The sequence below is a fragment of the Megachile rotundata genome, chromosome 1 (assembly GCF_050947335.1).
Source record: "Megachile rotundata isolate GNS110a chromosome 1, iyMegRotu1, whole genome shotgun sequence".
NCBI lineage: Eukaryota > Metazoa > Arthropoda > Insecta > Hymenoptera > Megachilidae > Megachile > Megachile rotundata.
The window spans coordinates 20,861,836-20,875,142 of NC_134983.1; the positions used below are offsets into that span (position 1 = coordinate 20,861,836).

The 13,307-nt window shown below is 26.0% G+C and overlaps 3 protein-coding genes across 15 annotated transcripts; 2 read left to right on the plus strand and 1 right to left on the minus strand.

Annotated features, from left to right (window-relative positions):
- On the plus strand, nt 1-2,349 carry CCT8 (chaperonin containing TCP1 subunit 8). The gene is made up of 5 exons (XM_003705329.3): nt 1-170; nt 419-721; nt 818-1,462; nt 1,534-1,974; nt 2,040-2,349. Exons 1-5 carry the CDS (start codon nt 111-113, stop codon nt 2,226-2,228), a joined length of 1,638 nt encoding a protein of 545 aa, XP_003705377.1. The 5' UTR covers nt 1-110; the 3' UTR covers nt 2,229-2,349.
- A 123-nt stretch (nt 2,350-2,472) lies between these two features.
- Gip (hydroxypyruvate isomerase-like protein Gip) lies at nt 2,473-4,500 on the plus strand. 2 transcript variants are annotated; one of them, XM_012290184.2, is made up of 6 exons: nt 2,473-2,613; nt 2,844-3,068; nt 3,152-3,263; nt 3,468-3,640; nt 3,709-3,828; nt 3,899-4,500. In XM_012290184.2, exons 2-6 carry the CDS (start codon nt 2,873-2,875, stop codon nt 4,084-4,086), a joined length of 789 nt encoding a protein of 262 aa, XP_012145574.1. In that variant the 5' UTR covers nt 2,473-2,613; nt 2,844-2,872; the 3' UTR covers nt 4,087-4,500. The 2 variants fall into 2 exon arrangements, with proteins under 2 accessions (XP_012145574.1, XP_076388292.1); XM_076532177.1 differs by lacking the exons at nt 2,473-2,613; nt 3,709-3,828 and having other exon boundaries at nt 2,737-3,068.
- Nucleotides 4,501-5,782: 1,282 nt separating this feature from the next.
- Nucleotides 5,783-13,154, minus strand: LOC100877552 (palmitoyltransferase ZDHHC2). Of its 12 annotated transcripts, XM_076532071.1 has the most exons (11): nt 12,424-13,144; nt 11,801-11,827; nt 11,628-11,722; nt 11,434-11,554; nt 11,133-11,356; nt 10,771-10,900; nt 10,557-10,683; nt 9,752-9,838; nt 8,555-8,685; nt 6,769-6,828; nt 5,783-6,198 (listed from the first exon to the last, which is right to left on the minus strand). In XM_076532071.1, the coding sequence occupies exons 1-10, from the start codon at nt 12,569-12,571 to the stop codon at nt 6,809-6,811; spliced, it is 1,110 nt and encodes a 369-aa protein (XP_076388186.1). In that variant the 5' UTR covers nt 12,572-13,144; the 3' UTR covers nt 5,783-6,198; nt 6,769-6,808. The 12 variants fall into 12 exon arrangements, with proteins under 12 accessions (XP_076388186.1, XP_076388202.1, XP_003705399.2 ...); XM_076532087.1 differs by lacking the exon at nt 9,752-9,838 and having other exon boundaries at nt 8,555-8,699; XM_003705351.3 differs by lacking the exon at nt 8,555-8,685 and having other exon boundaries at nt 12,424-13,143.
- Nucleotides 13,155-13,307: the final 153 nt, after the last annotated feature.

Genomic DNA, 13,307 nt, shown 5'->3' on the forward strand with positions numbered 1-13,307 from the left:
TTCAAGAAAGGTCTCGATTCTGCATCGCGTTTGACGGAAAGCTAAAGCAACCTATCAGTTGTGAATTGCACGTGAAGTAACAATAATTTTTGATTATAAAAATAATAAAAATGGCTTTACACGTACCGAAAGCGCCGGGTATGGCTCAAATGCTTAAAGAAGGAGCTCGTGTAAGTTTTACAATAAATATTTTAACGTTACTTATACAGTTTTAATGAATTATAAGTAGCCGATATTTCCTCATATAAAAGAATATGATTCAGTCTTCCAGTGAGCGTTACCTTTTATGGAAATAATTCGTTTAGATAATTTATTTTCTACATCATATTTTTGTATATTTTATTATGTACCTATATAAAGTAGCAATGTTCTTAATGGTTATAATATTATAACTAATATATTTTATTTTCTTACTTAGTATTTCTCAGGTTTAGAAGAAGCTGTATACAGAAATATAACAGCGTGCAAACAGTTTGTGCAAACTGTGAGAACTGCGTATGGTCCAAATGGCATGAACAAAATGATTATCAATCATATTGAGAAATTATTTGTTACTAGTGATGCTGCAACAATTATTAATGAACTAGAAGTTGAACACCCAGCAGCTAATTTAATAGTTTTAGCATCAAAAATGCAAGAAGCAGAAGTTGGTGATGGTACAAATTTTGTTATAATTTTTGCTGGAGCACTTTTGGAAGCTGCAGAAGAACTACTCCATCTGGTATAAACTTTGAAACTATATTAATAATTAATAATATTTATTAATATAAATAACAATTAAATATTAGTAATATTAACAAAATATATTTTATAACAGGGAATTACCACATCTGAAATAGTTGAAGGATATGAAGCTTCTTTAGAAAAGGCTCTAGAAATATTACCAACATTAATTTGTTATACAGTAAATGATTACCAAGATGAAAAACAGATTAAAGTTGGAATTAAAACAGCCATTATGAGTAAACAATTTGGAAATGAAGAAATTCTTACTTCTCTTGTTTCACGAGCATGTGTATCTATTTTGCCTGAAAAGACAACTTTCAATGTAGATAATGTCAGAGTGTGCAAAATACTTGGAAGTGGTGTATCTAGTTCTGAGGTTGTACAAGGAATGGTATTTAAACGGCAAGTTGAAGGAGATGTTATGAAGCAAGACAATGCTAAAATTGCAGTCTATACTTGTGCTGTGGACATCATGCAAACTGAAACTAAAGGGACAGTATTAATAAAAACAGCAGATGAACTAATGAATTTTTCTAGAGGAGAGGAATCTTTATTAGAGACTCAAATAAAAGCAATTGCTGACAGTGGAGCTACTGTTATTGTTTCAGGAGGAAAATTTGGTGATATGGCTTTACATTACATGAACAAATATAATTTAATGGCTGTTCGCATTCCTAGCAAGTTTGATATTAGAAGATTGTGTAAAACTGTTGGTGCTACTGCTCTTCCAAGATTGGTAAATCATTTTATCATTCAGTCGAATTTTTATGGTATTAGGTAAATTCTAATTGGTGATATATATTTTAGATTCCTCCATCAAAAGAAGAATTGGGATATGCAGATTCAGTATATATTGATGAAGTAGGAGATACAATAGTAGTAAAATTTGCATTACATGGCAAAGATAGCCGTGTCAGTACTATAATTATTCGAGGATCCACCGAAAATTACATGGATGATATCGAACGAGCTATTGATGATGGAGTTAATACATTTAAAGGAATAACAAAAGATGGAAGACTTATTCCCGGAGCTGGTGCTACTGAAATTGAAATAGCTGCACAACTTGCTTCATATGCAGATACATTACCAGGTTTAGAGCAATATGCAGTACGTAGGTTTGCAACCGCTTTGGAAGTGTTTCCAAAAACCTTGGCAGAAAATAGTGGAAGTCATGCCCCTGAACTTTTATCAAAGCTTTATGCTGCGCATAAAGAAGGCAAAAAGAATTACGGCTTCGTTATTGATGTATGTATTCATGTTTAATTTTTTTATAAATTTATTAATAGGTATTAACAAATGTTTATTTGTAGGACAATGGAGCAGCTATTAACGACACAGTTGAAGCTGGAATTTTAGATTTGTTTTTAACAAAACAGTGGTGCCTAAAGTATGCTGTTGGTGTTGCATGTACTGTACTTAAAGTTGATCAGATTATTATGGCAAAACGCGCAGGAGGACCAAAAGTACCAAGCGGTGGTGTCCGTGACGATGACGAGTGATAACATTAATAATTGCTTAATTACTCATTAATTCTTGCGTTTAATTTATAACATTAAATCATAATGGTTTTCAACACACTTAATTCCATGTTAAATAAAAAAAAGTATTTATAAAAAAACATCACATTGTTTTTTGTACTATACATATAATGTATCCGTTTTTTAAAGGAAAGTATATAATTCATAACTTGTGATAACAGTACAATACAAATCATTTTATACTTTCTCTCCCAAAAAGACCTAATTTAAGTCTAATTATTGTATAACAAGCACAATTGTTTTATAACGAAAAAGTAAAACTAAATTCAAACTTAAGAACGAAAAAATATTGAATTTCTATTCTCTTTATTCCTATATTTTAGAAATAAAAATATGTTTTATTGAGGTTAGTATAACATATATATTTAGTTATACATTTTAATTGTTTACTAAATTCATACATGCATAGTAAGTTTCACTTTGAAATAAAAAACTAGCATGCGTTTATAGTTTTTATAGCAATTTCTCCACTTGATAGATAAGAAAAATTATATAATGTCACAAACGTTTACCCATTTATCTGTATAAATACATATATATCGCTTCTTTCAAGTAACTATTTCTTATTATTTATAGTTGTACATATTTATATCTAATTAATAAATATGAGTCTAAAATTTGCAAGTAATTTGTCTTTCATGTTTACGGAGGCAACAGCTATTACTGAAAGATATAAATTAGCAAAAGAGGCTGGTTTTAAAGCAGTAGAAAGTGGATTTCCATTTGGTTATTCCGTTAAAGATGTATCAGAAGCTAGAAAAAAGGCAGATATTGAGCAAATTCTTATAAATGTATACACAGGTATTCATTAATCAATATTACTGAAATACGTTATATAAAATACATTAAAAAATTATAAATTGTTTTCTATTTTATCATAACAGGCGATGTAACGAAAGGGGAACTAGGATATGCAGCAATACCTGGAGAAGAAGAAAACTTTAAAAAAAGTATTGACCTAACGGTGGAATATGCAAAAGCTTTAAACTGCTCACGGTAAAAATATATTATGTATGCTATTTATTATAAGTCAAGTACTCTACTATTTCTTTTGTTTATTTTGCATAATCTGTGAATTTGCTTTTGTTCATTTTCTAAGTATTCATTAGTCTTATATATTAGATATTAATTATTTGCATTATAATCTTCCTTTGAGCTCTTAATATTTTAATACATTTTTTGTATTATTCCCTTTATTAGAATTCATGTAATGTCAGGAAAAGTAAATCAACCAAATGCTGTTAATGATAAAGTATATTTAAACAATCTCTTATATGCAGTGGAGAAATTTCAAAAAGAAAATATACTTGGTCTTATTGAACCTATAAATAATATTACTGTGCCAAATTACTACATGAACAGCTTTCAGAAAGGTAATTGCATATAAAATACGAATTTCTAATAGAAGTATTATGTTAATTAATTTATGCATTTTATATAGGTTTAGAAGTAGTAAAAACAATAAATAGTCCAAATCTGAAATTACTATTTGATATTTTTCATCTACAACAGATTTGTGGTAATATTACAAAAAACATTAAGGAACTTTTACCATATATAGGTACATATTTCTTTTTATATACATAAACGTTTGAAGTATATATAAACATTACATTTTTTTTAATTTATAGGTCATATACAGATAGCACAAGTTCCTCATAGACATGAACCTAATACTCCAGGAGAAATAAATTATAAATATATTCTTTCAACATTAGAGCAGGAAGGATATAATGGATATATTGGATTAGAATACTCTCCCAAATTAAGTTCAAGAGAAGGATTAGGTTGGATACAAGAATTTGGCTACAAGTTATAATTTTTACATTTTTAAACATTTTCATCTTAAGTGCAAAAGTCACTTTATTTTTTATTTCGTTTAAGAAAAGAATAAAACATTTTTTAATGGTAATTATATCGCATAATAATATATTTTTAATATTTTTGTTATAATGTATTTGTAACCATATTACTATATGACAAATCAAAAGTAAACAGAAATTCCAAGAAATGAAATTAACTTTTTTACATACATTCTCCCATATTTTCCTTAGATTAAATAGCACAATATATTCTCATATCTAACATTTTATAATAATACTATGGTCAGTAATATAAATAAAAAACTGAAATATTACAAAAAACTATAAACTTATCTCGGTTAAGTAAATATGTTATCTGTTAATTACAAAATGTACACTGCATTAATGTCAAAACATACCAGTGATTCAAAGTTAATTACTTTATATTAATAAAAATGGCTGCAAAAGATTTAAGTACAAACTAGGTTTACTTGAAATTTGGTAATTACATTTTCTGCTAATAATTAAGTAAAATATGTTCACAACATGTAGTGAATAATATGTTTATTACATTATTAATAAAAGAAGTTATTATTCTGAAATAGAGGTATAATATGAATAAACCAAATATTTTTATTACAGTAATAAATGATTTCACAAATAGTGAACAAATGTTCAAAAAATTACTGCATTGAATCATTATGTAAGTATTTAGATTATTATACTCCTCAATTGTTTTCATATTTTAAAAACACATTTGCATGATGAAATCTGATATGTTCTGCATTTTACAACAAATATACTGAAACGTAATATTTTATACAGTTAAGAAACTTTGATGTTTTGCTACTTTAATCATTATATTAATATATCAGTTGATGTATAATATTTTCATTTAGAAACAATAATAGATATTATTCTCCTATTTAATAGCATATTTTAGAATTAGCACAATGGCAGGAAATAACATCTTTTCATTAACAAATTTATGACCTGTTCAAGGCCATATTCAAGATTTAAAATTTCAAGTAAACAAGTATGCTATGACCACAGATTGCTGACTTGACACTATTTTGTGTAATAATTTGTCACTTCTTCGAAGTTAACATTTACATTGTTAAATTCAGTAATAGCAGTTCTTCTTAATTAAGAAAATTTATATTTGCCATCAAATTATTTTTTCATGCTCTATATAGTGACATAAATTTTAAGCAGCTATATAATATTTATAAACTATGCCAAACTGCAACAATGATCATGTATCTGGACTTCAGGACGAGAGTGTATTAAGTCACATTTCCCAAAATTTAGAGAACAAATCAAGGGTATGAAGGCCTTGTAATAATGTTACATGATTTCAATATATCTTTCAAAACAGATATCAAGTCCAAAATTACCTCAATCTACATGCTATAGGAAACATGACATAAAAAATGTTATGGAGCTTAATACTGTAACAGGCATCCATGAATTTAAACTGTACTAGAGCTAAAAATACTAAGAGTATTTATATTATTGGACTTGATACAAAATATGAGCCACATATCTCTTTTATACTACTATATTAAAGATTAAAAAACTTATAAGAAAATAATTTTGAAATAGAATAAATAGAAAGAAATGGACTTAGTACACTTTAGCTTTTAGGGTTCAAATATGCTACTATACATAAAAATAGCTGCAATACTAACAATATTGTACATACATAAAATGTTAAAAATTTTGTGCAACTTATCCTACATATGTTAACAATCTTTTTTCAATTTGTATAATATGTACATTGTACATAAAAAAAATAATAAAAATCCCAATGTGTAGTAATAAATGTTATTTTAGTATTACCATTTGTATTTATATTTAAACTGTTATACTAAACAGAACAACGGATTGGCAGTAATAAAACTCTAGCAAAATCTATTTTCACTTATGAAGTCAATGAAATATCTTTTGTAATATTTTTCTAAAATTATTAAACTAAGGATATACACCAAACTTTTGAAACCAAAATCTATTACCGTTGAATATTTGTTAAAAATAAACAAAGCATTTGGAAAATGTTGTCTCAAGCAAGTTCAGTTCCATCCACCAATGGCTGGTTGGCATCAGTAGGCGATCCTATCACAGCAGTGCTGTAAAATATTAATAAAAAAAAAGTATTTAATTAAATTTGAGATTATCAGCATGAATAAAAAAAAATATTTAAATATATTTACAATTAATTATCAAAATATATTAAATACTTAAGTAAAATGTTATAATAGCAAGCAATTATATAACTTAACACCCTGTTTGCACAAAATAGCAATCACTATTGATTTCTGTAAATAAAAACATGCAATACAAAACTCAATTCTGCCACATTATTCAGTTCTTGTATGCACGATTAAAATGGCATTCCTAATTTTTCTTCGAATAAATTCCTGTAAATAAATCTTATAACAGAAATTAATCTTACACCCAATGAAAACGTAAATATTGTTAAAATAAATATGAGAAGATTAAATGATTAGTAACAACAAAATAAATGTTTAATAAAATAAAAACTTTAAATATATCAATCTTTACAATAATTGTTTCAAATAAATTTCTATTCCATCTTAAAAACAGGAAATACATTAATACAGTGAAATGTTTAAAACAGAACAAACACGTTATTTTTTAATAAACACGCAGAAATGAAATGTACAATTCATTATTACCCAGTGCCAAGAGCCAAAATTGTAGCTTCTTCTACCAAAGTCATTTGATCAAAGGCGGACCTGTAGTCAAAAACTCAACCTAAATATAGCATTAAATAAATGCAAAATATGCACACATTATATTAGATGTTTATATAAGTATGAAACTTATTCTTGAATCTCATTGTTTCTGAAATATGATTCTTAAACACTGTTGGTTGTAAATCATGTCCTGAAGGATAAATACTTCAATATTTCATCAGCATCACAGCCACTTTTATCAAGAATTTCTGGAAATATTGATACTAGTGAAATATCTTCATTTCCATATTCTTAATACTTTAATTTTAGGACATGACTTATGAATTATTTATTATTTTGAGGATATATATATTATAAAGAATTCTGTGTATCATAGCACAAAAGATATATAAAAAGAAACATAACTCATCAATTTATGTTCCTTTTTATTGAGCATAATTAAGAACAAATCTGAAAAGTGTATGTGCAATTATAAATTAGTAAAACATGATACTCATCATATATATCTCATTATAAATGCTAATCATAAAAACAGTATATAAAATATTTTAAACATTTGTAATAACTGATTGTACTATTTATATTATTAAGGATAGTTATGCAATGATATTTTATAGTAAAACTTTTCATTATTATTCTTATAATATAAATTAATATATAGTGAAACATGCGTTGTTACAAATGTAGTTATGTATACATGCAATTAATAGCTTTAATAAAGTAGAAACAATAGGTTAAAAGTTAATTATATCTAAAATATTTACACTTATTACAAACACAAAAGAATATTTGAACTTCACCAATTTATTTTTCTCATTTTATTACAGTCTTATTTAATAATAGATAATGAAATTTGATATATAACTCCATACATGGTATCTAATATGTATCCTGTAATCCAGCAAATACATAAATAAGGAATGTAACAATTAATTGTACATATGAATAGTGTACAATTTATATAATTTTCATATATTTCTTTAAGCATAGTTTTCTAATCTCCTCATTTATTTTATAAACTTTTTGTTTGTACTAATTATCATAAAAAATGTCCGCTATTAACTATATAAGTACTTAGTTGTAAACATTATATTTTGTGTAATCTATTGATAATTAAATTTTTGTACAAAAAGCTATAAAATGCATATGGTAATTATGTAAAATAAAAATGTATAGTAAACTCTTTATTAACTTATATTTTTGTAAAATTCATATGAAATTTCATGAAACTCAAAAAATATTAATTAATTTCATTTCACTGTTTACTTTATATTAGAGAAATGAAGCATTTAAATTATTTCATTTTTTATATGTATATATATATCAATTGATTCTTTCATATTATGAATAAGTTATAATATAAGTTATTATTTGTTTATTTTGAGACTATATAACATATTACTAAAGTAATGTATATATTAGACAAAAAAATAAAGAGTTTACGATAAATACAATTGATTCCATAAATCAATTCCTATGTATAATACTAAATATAAAATAACATTTGAAATATTCTTCTTTCTTGTTTTTGATAAGATAATGGTAGCAAACTTATTTGTGAAAAAAAAGAATGAAAACTATTAAAGTATAAATTCATACTAATGCATAAAATTACTCAAATAACTGAGTAACATTTTCTTTATACATATATAATACATGTAGTAACTATGGCTAATATGAGTTTTGTATCAGAAATATTGTGTATTTGAACAATGCATATGGATTAATGCACTGTCTCAATGTAGAGTTTCAGACTACACAATACCTGATTGTGACCCATAAGGAGGTGGAGAATCAAGCTCGGTCTCATCACCCCACTGTTGGGTAGTATGTCCCAACAGAGTATGTGTGTCTTCATTGCACAGCCGTTCAGGAAAGTTAACCCCATCTCCAAAACTGTAACCCACACCCTACCTTCTACTTCATGTAATCCCACTCGCGATTAGAGGTAATGTAACTACCTAACTCTGTCAAATTTGTATTATATACAAGATACTTCAAGCATTGTACAAAAATTTTATGTATTTAATTTATGATTTTCAACAATTTATAGTAATGTTATAATATTTATAGTTACGCTACCTCTTATAATTAAATAAATATTAATCTGTAAGAACCAGATGCACAATACCTTTCAAAATTGTAAAAAATTGATACTAATGATAAATATAATTTGATCAATATACAATGTGATGCATCTACAAAAAGGAACATGCATTTTTAAATCGGCTTAAAATGAAACTAATACCTATTTCAAAGTCCACCTCAATTAATGATTATCTGTAGATTAAATACAAGATATAAGTGTAATCTGATTTAATTCAATGATGAACAATAAATACTAATAACTTTTAATGCAGTCTTTGATAAACATTATTCAAAATAAAATTATATAAAATTGAATTAGTACCCATAAATGTTATAAAAATGTTGTTTGTAATTATACTGAAACAAGTCAGTATACTTATTAAAATTAAGTATTATGTACGGACATTTAAATAAGTTATAAAACACATATATCAATAATCTATCAAAAAATCAAGTAAGTTTAGGATGTTAGTAATAACTTTTTTACCCGTATGTTAACAAAAAGAAGAATGTTAATATTGATAGTAAATCAACTTTCGCAAATACTTGACTCTTAAACAAAAGCAGAAATGAAGTAGTTGCATGCGTTAAGAAGCAATGTATTGAAAATATTATTACTTTGGAACTCTGTATAAAATAAATGATAAATTATAATTTTTTAAACAAAACAGTATCTATAAACTAAATATATAACTTAAGGAAAACAATATGAAGAAAATGTTTTTTTATTTATTTAAATATTTCTTGAATGAAATAACCAATCAATATTACTTATTAAATATTAACTGCCTTTCAATCAATAATCACAAATGAGTTCCATAGTAAATTTTTATGCAACTATTATAGTGGCACTGTAGACTTCTATAATGCTGACCTGTTTCGAGTACTGCCCATGGAGTCGTAAGTATTTGGTGTGCCTTGATGTTGTGCACGTACTGGAAAGGTGACGCCGTTTCCAAGACTAGAACACATTTAATGCACCCATCGCGACTTAACGGTAATACAATTACTATTACATTTATATAAGTAGTATAATTAATTGAAATGTTAAACAGATGTACGAATCTTTAATATACACTGCTAACAAATTCTCTAATAAAACATTTGTAACAGAATCATATAAATTTTTAGTATATGATTCTGAGTAAAATGGAAAACAAATTTACGTGACTGATTTTTAAGGCAGTTTATATACTACATGTGCATAAACTTTGTCCACTTTTTACCATTTTCTTCACTTATATGTTTATATGTTTTATATACAAAACGACAGTCTTGTAAAGTTGTACTATTAGTCCACCTAATTAAAAATATACACATTAAAAAAAAGATAATATAATGGAAAATACTGCAAGTTAAAATATTTTTATAATATTTCTAAGTACTAGTCTCTATACGTACAGTGATAAGGATAACTAATTTGTTAAATGAGTGACAGTGATAACTGTTAATTTAAAACAGGTTCTGCTACATTATATAGTATGATACATTAATATAAACGTGCTTTTACATAATAAATAAGCATGAATTATAAATGCTTAAATAACTGTAATAGTTATGCTGACATCCTTATTTATATATTGTGCAAATGGTTCACAGTCTTTTAAGTTTCATTACAGTCTTATAAGTTATTATTAAAATCTAAAAGTTTATATTAAAAATTATGTTAATAAACCTACCTAGTAAAAATGGGAAGGAACCATAGCTTAGGATTATCACCAAATACTTCTTGGAAATTATTGTACTTTCCAAGACTAAAACCATCTTTGTCCTTTCCTGTACGAAACATTGGTGGTGTGAATGCCTCTAAAAACATTACATAATATAATGCAGATAATCACATATGCTACAAATGATAATTAAAAAATTATAAGTGTACATGCTTTTAATTACCTAATGTCGACCTGTTATGTAAAACAAGATAACAGTGGTAAAAGAAAAGAGAATTTAAACTAACAGCAAACATCAGTGCCACAAAGAATAAGAAAAGTAGATGAAATCGACCCATTCCATCCAACTCTCCCTACAAAATAAAATTCATATTAATCCAAGAAGAAATATGTACAAAAATTAATAAAAATTTGTAATTTTTATTGTAATTTAAAGAAATTATTATTAAATTTCTGTAATTAGAAATTATAGAAATTGTTTTATTGTAATTATAGATTGTGGTCATGAAATAAGGATTTGTTATTAAAAGTATTTTTGATGTACACCATAAATGCTTAATTTGCTATCCAAAAAGTCATACTTACTTTCCAAAAGCGTATAAAGTATTGTAAAGATGTAGCAGTAATGAATATACAATACAGTAGGGCATATGCCAGGAACAGCATAAAAAATTTATAGTTGTGAAAACCTACACAGTTGTTTACCCATGGACAATGATGATCCATTTTTAAAACACATGTGCTACACACACTACAATGATGAGCCCGGTCTGGTTTAATTAACTGACATTTTTCACAAAAACGTATTACTAAAAGCATATTACATAGATGTATATACATATATTATATACACATAATACATATATTACATAATATTTGATAATACCTCCTTTTATAGTACGATTTGTGACTGGAAGGTCTTGTGCAAGTCTTTCTAAAATTTGTCTCTGTGCCTCTTCAGTTACAGCTTGCTGGAATTTTTCCATTTCTACATCTGGTATTCTAAACTATTCAAGATATCATGTTATTAATCTAATAAGTGTCTGTACTACAATAATCATTGTAAAAAAGAAATCTTACCTTATTTGGTACTTCTAACAAATCTGCAAATACAGTTTGCCAATAGGACCATAAGAATAAGAAAAATAGAATATGATAGAAAAATAAGTAGGAGACTGTTAACAAAGAAATACAATTGAATTAATAACATACTATAAATACACTAGTATATTTTACATAATAACTGTACATACCTTTTTGAACATAATTATCTACTGTATCTAAATAAAAAAGGATAAAGCAAATTATTAGTATATATATGTAAACATTAACATTATTTATATATATTGTTCATATAAACTAGATTTATCTCTTGCTGAGAAAATTCTCCTGCTACAAGATAACTATTTATTAATCAGTAAAATAAATAATTATGAAACTTATTGATGTACATGATTTCTTTATTATTTTACAACCTTCCAAATAACAAAATGTCATTGTGTAGCAACTCATTGAGTTCTTCTCAAAAAGACCAACAAAATTATAAATAAAAAGTTCTGCTTAAAGAGCTAGTATGATCTTGAAAATTGTGCCAAGACTTTATCCTTAAAAAAAATATTTGTACCACATTATACTCTTTTTCACATAAAATAACATTTTTTCAATATTTTCAGTTCTTTTTTTGTCAGAACACATTTGATACATATTTTTTATAAAATGAAACAAAATACTTTTATTTGAGGCTAATTGAATATAATTTATGATTGAAAAATGAATTTTACTGAAAATTGTATGAAACAAGAAAATAAAAATTTTATGTAAAAAAAAAGAAATGGTCTTTTAATTATGAAAGAAAAATATCTTTTGAAACACTTACAAAAACATAACTGCACCACATAAGCATAATATGACCATAAGACAATGGTCAGGATGAAAATAACTGGTATCCATTTTACGGCTTTTACAAACCACCAACAAGATCCGTTTTGCTTTCCCATTCTACTTGCTGTATTACAGATATACATGTGTGCAAAATTATACTATTCACGTAAACATTATTTTTTCCATTATCAGATCGATGTACCATTGCGGGCACTTTACACGTAGCGTACGCATGCAAACAAATGTTTCCTTGTTACAAGAAACCATTTTACAATAAACACCCTAAATTTTTATCTTTCCGTTTTGATTTCTTTTCTAGTCATCAACATTACAAATATTAATATTTATGAAATATGAAACACCACTTCGTCCCTTTTTGAACACAAACGATGTTACGTTTCATATACATATGCCGTTCATATCACCACTATATATTATTTAAAATACACACGAGGGCGATTTCAGTCACATTACTATGAAGTTAATTATGTCAAAATACAACTTTCTCAATTGTTATATTTTTTGTTAATTAATTAATATAAATAATTTTCATCTACATTTCATAGGAAAATCAACTAATTACAAAATATCGATATCATTTATCATTTCTATTCATTTATCATGGATCAAACCGAGTTGAGAGGCAATTTTTAAGCTCAAAAATTACACAGGTATAACTGGGTATGACTCAAATATAAGAAATGTTAGTTTCCTGATTAAAGGTACTATTCTTAATGTTGAAAAAGTACATACATATGAGATACTATTAATATTGAATAGGATTTATATGTATATATATATGTAAATAAGTAAAATTATGCGGTTAGGACTGCATTAAATTTAAAAATGTTATATATTATTTATCATACTTATATTAGC